The sequence below is a fragment of the Apodemus sylvaticus genome, chromosome 8, assembly GCF_947179515.1.
Source record: "Apodemus sylvaticus chromosome 8, mApoSyl1.1, whole genome shotgun sequence".
NCBI classification, from domain to species: Eukaryota; Metazoa; Chordata; class Mammalia; order Rodentia; family Muridae; genus Apodemus; species Apodemus sylvaticus.
The window spans coordinates 67,178,653-67,189,025 of NC_067479.1; the positions used below are offsets into that span (position 1 = coordinate 67,178,653).

At 42.9% G+C, this 10,373-nt stretch overlaps 1 protein-coding gene across 2 annotated transcripts in view; it reads right to left on the bottom strand.

Annotated features, from left to right (window-relative positions):
* Positions 1–2,912, bottom strand: part of Mtmr6 (myotubularin related protein 6) — a 38,295-nt gene extending 35,383 nt beyond the window's left edge. Inside the window, exon 1 of one of the 2 annotated variants that reach the window (XM_052191275.1) lies at positions 2,754–2,912. In XM_052191275.1, coding sequence (XP_052047235.1) covers positions 2,754–2,777 — 24 coding nt within the window. In that variant the 5' untranslated portion in view covers positions 2,778–2,912. The remainder of the gene's footprint in view (positions 1–2,753) is intronic. The other variant, XM_052191273.1, reaches the window with a different exon arrangement.
* Positions 2,913–10,373: the final 7,461 nt, after the last annotated feature.

Here is a 10,373-nt window from a genome sequence, read left to right on the forward strand (position 1 = left end):
GCAAGGGTTTATTTGGCTTCAAATCACAACCACCATTGTGGGGAAGTCACAGCAGGAGCTCGAGGAGGCTGGTCACATCTACAGCTGAGCAGAGACAGAATACATGCACAAATGACACTCCTTGCTTCCTCTACTTTTACACATTCAGGATCCAGACCACAAATGCTGCTGCCCACATTAGGATGCACGGTCCCACCCCAAGCCAATTCAGACAAAAAGAAAATAATCTCTCACAGGCCAATGTCCCTCACTGGGACTCCCTTCCCAAGTGATTCTATCTTGTGTCAAGTTGATTATTAAAAGTAAACATCACGGTGATGAGAGCTAATGAACTAACATATATGTGAAATGTAAACATTGTGAAATTATGACAGTATCATCTAACTGTGTCCACTGATATAATTGCCTAACAGATGGTAATCATTACTTTTCAAAAACAGCTGTTAAACTTTTAAAAAAAGTCACCGAACAGTCACACATTATCGTAGTCAATTAAAAATGTGTATTACTTTTACTTGAGGAGTGGGGTGGGCATGCACAGGCCAAGAAACCTGAGAGGAGGTGAGAAAGACTCTTTCAGAAGTTGGCTCTCCCCACCACCGTGTGGGGTCTGGAGAACCTGACCAGGTTGTCCGGCTTGGCATCAGGTCCCTTTACCCACACTGAGCCATTCTGACAGCCCTACAAACAATTTTGATCATACCAACTAAACCTCACAGAGTTTAAAACAAATTTTTTGCAGCAATTTAAATATGTCTAGACGAAGAGTATGCATAATAAAAACAAAATCTTGGCTATGTTCAAAGCAATTTTGTAAGACTATGCTCTTTTTCCAAACCATAATTTAAGGAAACGGTACAGTCTATATAACAATTATCAGACTACGTTGTGAGGCTCATGCTGCTCTTGCTGTGGGATGCCCAGCGTCAGGCAAGTGTGTACATGACAGTCCCTGGCAACCTCTGCTCCACTGTAGTCTACATGTACCCACTTAAGACTAGTCTAGAGAAATGCCCCCTTGTCACAACAGTGACACAAAATAACAGAGGAGCTCCCTTAAGAGGCAACTTCAGTTGGAAACCAACTGGAAATCTCTTACCCTTTAAAAAGACATAAGGAAGTCAGATCTAAACTCGAGCAAAAAGCAGCCTTACCCACCAGCAGCATGGGCCACCAGGGAAAGTACGGTTTCAAGAAAACCCTTCAGGATCATAAAAGCACAGTTATAGACCCCAAAGGCCAGACTGTGTCCTCATAAATTGATGGAGGTAATTTTTTCACTAATGAAGGGTGTCATCAAGATTTTCCCACCAGTGCTCACTCTCACTATTCACTTAGAAATAGGGTGTGTTTAGTTCACTAGATTCCATTTGCTTTCACTGTTTGTGTGTTTGTTTGTGTGTGTGAGTGTGTGTGTGTGAGAGAGAGAGAAACACACACACACAGAGAAAGAGAGGGAGAGAGGGAGGGAGAGAGAGAGAGAGAGAGAGAGAGAGAGAGAGATAGATTCTCAGCAGCAAGCAATGAGGCTGGCTCAGAGTAGACGGCAGTTTCTGAGCCGACAGCTGTTAGGGCCCTGTGACTGGGACAAGAAGGGCTCCCATGCCCACTCTCATTCTCTTTCCTGCCTTAGCACCTTCTGCTGGATATCGAATCATCCTCCCATTTTCAAATTTCAAATGTCAGCAGCTTAAACTCTCCTTCTCGTTAAAGGAAAAAAAAAAATCTGCCGGGCAGTGGTGGTGCACACCTTTAATTCCAGCACTCAAGTCAAAGGAAGATAGATCTCTCTAAATTCAAGGCAAGCATAGTCAACAGTGCAAGTTCCAGTACAGTCAGGGCTACACAGAGAAACCCTACCTTGAAAAAAACCAAAATTTCGTGAAAGGAGCTCCTCCACATTTACTACAAATAGTATAGGCAAACTCCAAAATAAATCCTAACAAAATTCATGTTATGTTATCCATAACATCAAAAGCTGTGAGGCGTTTTAAAGAACAATGAAGAAAAAAAATCAGTTTATTCCCAAATGACCTGTAACTTTAAGACCTTTAGGACAGGTAGTAAGTGACAGTCAAGGCCCTGGCGAAGCCCAGAGAGCTGTTTTTCCCATCTTAAAAGGTTACTCAAGCCCTTTGATCTCCATTTCTGTTTTGGCTCCTCCCGAGGCTGAAGTTTGGCCATTCTCTGAATTCTTCTCACACAAAAATTAAGGACGGACTTGACAAGCAAGCTCAGTTATAGGAAAGTTCCATGGACCTTTTACAATAAGACACAGCCTTTCTTTCCCCTTCTGCATAACTGCTGTCAAGTTGGCTCCCTACACTTAGGACAATGCCTAAAGTTGGAAGCACAGAAGTATCAACTCTAAGTGGCTGAAGAACTAGAAAAATGAGTGGCCTCGGATGCGCTAACATTTGCACCGCGGAAAGTGCGGGCGGGGCACTTAAACCAGAGCAAGACTAGTGTACCGATGGATACTGGACCCACCCGACTGGGGGCGAGCCAGTCGGCGATCGGCCGAAAGCCCCCCAAATTAATAAAGCAGCCCTAGTCTTGTCCAAAAGAGCAAAGCTCGTTGGGCGGCCACCGTTTACCGACTCCCCAAGCACCTCCTGCCAAGGCGCCTGCGCCGTCTACAGGGCCTCCGCACCCCCAAACTGCCGGCCCGCAACGGAGGCCCCGCACCCCCAAACTGCCCGTCCGCCTCTCCGGGATGGACCCGGCAGCTGCGAGGATCTCCCGCCGACTACCTTGGTTGTCCGGATGTGCTCCATCCCGGGGCGACGCCCGCAGGCAGCTGGCCTCAGGAGAGCACCATCGGGAGACAAACGGGGCGGTGACAGCCACCCGCAGGAACTCCCTCAACCCGGCAGCGTCAGCCACCCCGCCGCCGGCGGCCACTGCGCAGGCGTCGTCTGAGAGCTCTGTCGCCTAGAAACACTTCCGCAAATCCCAGCCACAGAGGGCATCCTGACAGCAGACAGAGCGTCGCCCATCGAGAGCTTGCGCTAGCGGGTCGCACGCATGGCCTATTATACAGCGCCCTCTCTGATGGAGGACTAGTATTGCGCCGGCCAACCAAACTGACCAACTGTTCTGCTTGGCCAGGACCAGCAATAGGAACTAGAAGACTTTTCTAGGTTTAAAGATACATCCGTACCAAAAGGAATTTTCTAGTGAGCTCGAGACTGGATGCATCTAAATTCCATTTCCATGCCATGTTAAATTACATTTAACTCATGAAGCACTGGGATCCTGTAATGAACTATTATGATTATCAGTATTAAGTCTGAGTACATTTTATATGGTCTTTGTTGCCAAAAGGCAGGATATAACTCTTATAGTTTTGTATATAAGACTGCACTTTAATTTAAGATGCTATATCAATGTCTTTTATATTTGAAAGATATTGCTCAGGGTTGGAAAGCTGGCTTATCTGTTAAATTCTTATTGGAAATTTTTTGACCTTTGTTTTTCATAAACAAAAATGGCTAGGGATGGGCAGTTTACCTTCCTAACCGATAGCTTCTCTGCTGCCTCCTGCAAAAGGGTTTTCAATTAAACCCAAACTTTTAAAACTGTACATAGTAATCCTGAGGGCCAATAGCTGACCAAAGCTTAATTAAAAACACAGCCTATCTCTGGCATTGCTTCTGGAATAAGCTTTGGTTCTCAACACTCTACAAATGTGCTTTGCTCTGTTCATGCTAGTAACTGCCTCAGCTCAGATTTCATCTACTATATGTCATGAATTGTGGTGTCTAGTTTGTACAAAAATTTCTACTCTTACAGAAGAGCAGTTTGATTACAGAAAGCAAAACTTTCCATATTTTCCTGTTATCATTCCTTAGCATATATCAAATTTGTGTATCTTTGAATTGAGCTGTATTGGAAAAACATATCCATCTCAACTTTACTCATTAATAAGTAGTAAAGATGTATTACAAAAGAATTGTATGTAAAAACAAATTTACCTTGTGTGCAGGGACGTGCCTTTAATCCCATCACCCCAGAGGCAGGGGCAAGTTGTCTGTAAGTTTCCAAGCATACTGATCCACACAGTGAGACTATAACAAAAACAAACAAGCAAATTAGTATCAGCAAATGTTTGATTTGTACACCTATTGTATGTATCTATATAACCAAGGACAAGTAAAATTTTTTCTGCCAAAAAGGATTCGTGATTGAAAAATGTTTGAAAGATTTCCAAACAGGCCACTGTTAAGTCTGATCAATCAACTTTGTTTTTGGTTAGTGTTCATTTCCTCCATAAGCAATTCTTCTGGTTTTTTTCTTTGTTTGTTTTCAAGACAGGATTTCTCTATATAGACCAGGCTGGCCTCAGAAATCTGCCTGCCTCTGCCTCCCAAAGCAATTCTTTTAATAATATGAGATCTTTCACAAAAACATACTTTAAAAAGGAGAAATTAAGTTAATGTTTGTCAGAAATGTAATAATTCTCATAAGAATCTGGCCAAATACCTAGAGCTGATTAGGAAGTGGGAGCCAAATTACCATGAGCTATCTTTAGCCCCTAAGTAGTCATCAAATTACTGTCCATTCTTGCGTGTGACCTAACACCCTTATGACTGTTGTGTTTATTCTTTTAGAATGTACAAACAAGATGCCTAGCTTCCACTAACCCAAAGGTTAATACTGTCATCAGGGAGCATCTGAGACCAAAGCAGAGACTGGTCTGCCTTGCTATAATCTGCCTTCCTGATATTTTCACTGATCTAATTGCAAAACGGCTTGACGTATAACATTCTTTGTTCTATTAGTATCAAAATTTCATAAACTTCCTAACATGTAACATGGTATTTGGGGTAACCTGGGTATGTGACCCTTGAAAGTGGTCACTCAAATCTGGCTCCAGAATCAACTTGTTAAGGCCTAGATAAAATGTTAAGGTCTGTGTAACTGTCATCTGTCTAGCCTGTCATTTGCTACAGTCACCAATGCCATAAGAAAACTTTCTCATATGTTGTAACTAGGATGTTCTGTGCTTTGGTGTTGTTGGAAAACAATCACAATAGAAGTCAGTTAGAACTGTTTTCTATAGTTAGCCACAATAAGCTTGGACCAGACCCAACCACCCAGCAGCACATCCTGCACCTATGTATGGGCTTTTATCGTATTTGCCTTTATAGGCTGCCTCTGGTATGGACCCCACCATAAGAGAGACACTTGCACATATTTGGAATAAGACTTCCATTTTGACTAGGAGTCAAATAAAGTTTAAGTCCCCAAGACTTCCCTAGGAACTGATAGACATGCACGTGGGTAACTGACATACTGGTAGGAAGCTAAGACATGAATGTTAGTCAAGACAAGTTCCCTGCACAGTTGAATACCCCAGCCAATGGGGTCAGGATAAATACACAACAAGGGCATGTTCCCAGGGAATGCCCTGTCCCTAAATCCTAACTGGTGGATGACTTGGCATGAATTGATTCAGCATTGCAGTCAGCTCCCACATCTGACCTATAGCCATGATCGATCAATCTTGAGGCATATGCTCAATAAACGACCCATGTCTGACTGAGATCAGTGTTCACGTTGGTTTATGAGGTGACTCCTGGACCCCAACAAACTCTTATTCTCGTTGAAAACTGTTCTTATGTTGGCAAAATCTAAATCTTCAAAATATGTCTATTGTGTGCAATTCAACCAAATGTAAGATAGTGCTAAGTCCCTTCCCTTTGTGATCTGGAAGATGGAGAGTAATGTACTTCTGATTCTGCCTTTAAAGATATGCTTTAAGCCTTGATTTATAGCCAAGTATACTATGTCTCCAGGGTCTGTCCATCGACTTACATTCATCATATATAAACAACTATGAAAAAAAGGTAAATTTCTCTTTCAAAAAGGTTGTTCTTCCCACTTTTAACTTCAAGTTGAATTTCTATTATATATTAGTAATAATCAGACAAACTTTTTATGACTAATTTTGTTTTCATGTATATATGTTTGTCTGTGCTGTTGCAGGATATTTGATCACATTGTGAACTGAAAAAACCTATTTCCTGTGGTGTGGCTCAGCCCTAGCACACAGCTTTAACCCAAGAGCTCTCTGTAAACAAGAACTAAACAAAGTCAACTCTAGGGCAAGAGGTGGATCAAGCAACCAGATGACAGGGGGTGAGCATAAGAAAACCCAAGGAGAAAGGAGGGCCTTTGAGTTGAAGGGTGTTCAAGACAGCATGGAGAAAGAGGAGGAGCTTTCTCCTTCTGGGACTTTCATGGACTAGGAAGGTCAGCTGGGTGCGTGCTCTGCCACGCTGAGGTAGCAGGCTTTCACCACAGCAGCTGGTTCCTGAATCTTCATTTGGTAAATCAAAGGTTTGGGATTTAAAACAACAACAACAACAACAACAAGATATGAAGGTGCCAGAGGAGATCAGAAGTTGGGTCCCCTGAAACTGGAGTTACAGGAGGCTGTGCACCTCCTGACCTGTACTGGAAATTGATCCTCTGGAAGAGCAGCATGTGCTCTTAGCTGACAACCCATCTCTCTAGCCCTGACAAATGTCTTTCAAATAAAAAGTCATCACGTGCCGGGCGGTGGTGGCGCACGTCTGTAATCCCAACATTCTGGGAGGCAGAGGCAGGCAGATTTCTGAATTTGAGGCCAGCCTGGTCTACAGAGTGAGTTCCAGCACAGCCAGGGCTATACAGAGAAACCCTGTCTTGAAAAAAACCAAAATCCACCCCCCAAAAAAGTCATCACGTAGCATCTTAAGTCAAAGTGTTCTTTTATCTACACCAGTGTTATCTCCTGACACTTGGCAGCAAAGATCACATAAGATGTACTCATAGCCTGATGCCACTATGAAAAGAAAATATTGTTGTAGAATGTAGTCTTCCAAGAACACAAGCTATTACCACCTTAATGAGAGAAGTTGTGGTACCTGCAAGGGACCCTCATGTAGAAAGAGGAGATGTGGAGTGTGATCACCCTGAGCTGAGATTCCAGACACTGTCTTGTGTGCCTTGTTTCAATTGCATGTAATACTGCTCCACTGGTCATGGTCTTAGGGGTGCCAGAGTATAAAGTGTGGGAGACTAACAGAAAAGGGGTTCCATCGGTGCTGCTATCATCCATACTGAGGTGAAAACATTTGGAGATACAGTTTTTTACGATCACCCACATTTCATGTCTGTAGCTCAACCTTCAATCACACTCCTGTAAGTGAGTTTTTAAAAAAACAACTCATTGTCTCCCAGCACTAGCTTTGGGTGGAACTGTAACTTTGGTCTGTCATTGTGCCTTATCTGAGATGAGATGATGTCACTCACATTTCCCTGGGGAAAGTTATCACAGCAGTTTTCTATGCATATACAGATTTTTAAATCCATTATCAGCATTATCTGTTTTTTCTCTTTTCCTTTTCTTCAACTCAGTATTGTCTGATCTCTCTTTTAAAATACCTTGCTGCACAAACATTTAAAGTACCATAAGTTAACGCTGTGGAGCAGGACCCTCTGAGCTTACGATCCATCATCTTCATCAAAGATGCTAGGTCTACTTGTCAGCTCAGGCCTGTTGGCATTCTCTCAAAGCAGGAAGGGCTGAGGAGGTTCATAGGACCATGAGATTCCAGGCAGTTCCTCCTATACCTCCTGTTGTTTGTTGTGTGTTTCTGCCCATAATTGCGCATGGCCTCATGTTTCCAGAGGTGCTGGAGTATACAGTGTGTGGAAGATTAACTAAAGAAGGGACATTATCTATGCAACAACCGGGGAAGTCATTATATTGGTGTGAGTTTAGACATCAGATACCTGGGAGCTGGAGATACCTGTGTTTATGCTCCACTGGCCATGGGTGCTGGCAACATGAGTCCTCTAAAAGAGCAGTAGGTTCTCCTCACAGATGGGCCATCTCTTCAATACCAACATTCCAATGTCAAAAGGCCTGTCATTACAAATTCTGTCAAGATTTTTAAGATTTTTAGTGTGAGACTAATAAAGATTATATGTCCAGGATTTAACCAAATAACTAAACCAAACTTAGAAAATTCACCAGCACAAGAATCAATGTGTGATTTTTGTATTCTTTGTATTTCTTTTGCAGGCCCCTATAAAAACTAGTTGAGACTCCCAAAATGCTGTATATCTCATGTCAACATCATGATTAGCACATTAAAACACGGTTCTGACATGCTTTGGGATCTGCATCTTGGCTTTTCAAACCAGCACCAGTTGCTTTCAAAGCTCTCCAAATGTCTGAGAAAACTACATAATAATTATGGCTGATTGTCTTGGCTCCTGATGGTGCAGCGCCAGCCAGGATTGGTTTAGTTTATACCAGACACTGCGCTCACAAACTTTCATGATCTCTAGATGATCCTGCAGCAATGGCCACTTAGTCTAGAGGAGGAAGCCTAGCAGGGCCTGGTATAACTGATTCTGTGACTGGTGCAAGCACAAATGCGGGATGCCCTGTGATGGACGCTATACCCTCCTATATAAAGGGAAGGGCTGTTCAGGCTTTAGCTGGGAGACGCCCTCCTGGAGGCCCAGAGTAAAAGGTAGCTTACAAATTTCTCTCTTTTTTTGTTGCTTTGAGATTAAGTCTCACCGTGTAGCTCTGGTTGTCTTGAAACTCACTATGTTGAAATATTGGTGCTGAAAAGATGACCCATCCATTAAGAGAATCTTCTGCTCTTATAGAGAAGTTGTGAGTACCTGTGGCCAGTGGATCATAAGCACCTGTGTGTGTCTCCAGCTCCAGGGTATCTGATGCCTTTACTGCCTACATATGCGCATGCATGCGCGGGTTCAAGCGGGTGCACACACACACACACACACACACAAACACACACATAAACACACACTGCAGTCCCATCTTCTCCCATGGGCTCCTCTAGGCCCATCCCAGAACTGTAGCAACTGCACAGCTTAGAATACCAGTTACCTGAGGCCTACACTGGAGCAGTAGCACTAATGGTATTGCCCGCTGTGGCTCTCACTGGCTTGCTCTTGGTTATCAGACCCTGAGTGCGCCACAGGCTGTCAAAGACTAGCTTCTCCCTGCTCACTCCATGATTTCTACACATGGAGACTTAGAGGACCCAGCCAGACTGCTAGAAACATTTGTATTTCAGTTTGAGAAGTGATTCTACTAACACTTGGATTTATTCCAAAGAAATAAGACAGTGTAGTTTTATTTGAAACAATTCTCCATCTCCTCAGGATTTTGTGATTGATGTGCGTTCATTCCGTGTCAGTGTAGGCACTCATTAAAACTAGCTCTCTAGAGGCTGGAGAAATTGTGACTTAGCAGTTAAAAGCACTTGCTGCACAAAATCACAAGAAGCAGAATTCAGATTCTAGCATCTACATCAACGCCAGGTGTGGTCTGTGCATACTGGTAAGCCCAGAGCGGACGACCGATGAAGACAGGATTGCCTAGGGCTTGCTAACTATCAGCATCACTGAAAAACACAAGCTTCAAGTTCAGTGAGAAATCTTGCCTCAAAGGAATCAGCTAAGAGTGATAGAAGAGATCACATGATGCCTGCTTCTGGCCTCTGTGCATGCAACACAGACTCAGACACAGAAACACACACACACACACCCCACATACACCTTATATACAAAATTTCTTTCTCTCTCTCTCTTACTTGTGTGTGTGTGTCTATAGAGGGATATTTCTCAACAAAAATGATAATATATTATTACATGAACAAAATGCTACCTACAATACAGAAAGTTCAAGGTGACCAGCAAATAGTTTGTAACTGCTGTAAATAGAACCATGAGTAATTTTTTTTTTAGCTCCTCTGACACTATTTAGAAGCATTTTCTTTCCATGGGATGTCTGGTAAAATCTGGAGCCATCTTATTATCTTATTTGGGCTGGCAGAATACTAATGACAGCTGGTAGGTCCAGGCCAGCTGCAATGTGCCAGAAAAGCCCAGAGAAGCAAATCCTCCTGACCTCGATGGCAGAGGTGAAGGGTGGAGAAGCCCTGCTCCATGTCGTCTAAGATTTATAAAGTAAGCAGTTTCACATTTGTAATCAGAAAATGGCACTTTTAGGACTGGTAAGATAGCTCATGGGTAAACTGCCTGCAACAAAACTCTGACAACCCAAGTTCAAGCCTTAGAACCTCTAGAACCTCTACAGATGTCCTGTGGCACAGTTGCTCACACACACACACACACACACACACACACACACACACTGCTCTGAAAAGATGAGAATACAGAAAGACACATTACATCAAGACTCTGATAGTAAAACTTTTTATGTCATTTTGTTCAAACTATTGTTTTACCCGTTCATCACCCTCCCTCTTGTATCTCGACAGTTAACATTTTCTCTCTTCCAAATTTTCTGACAGAAATACTTATATTAGTTAATG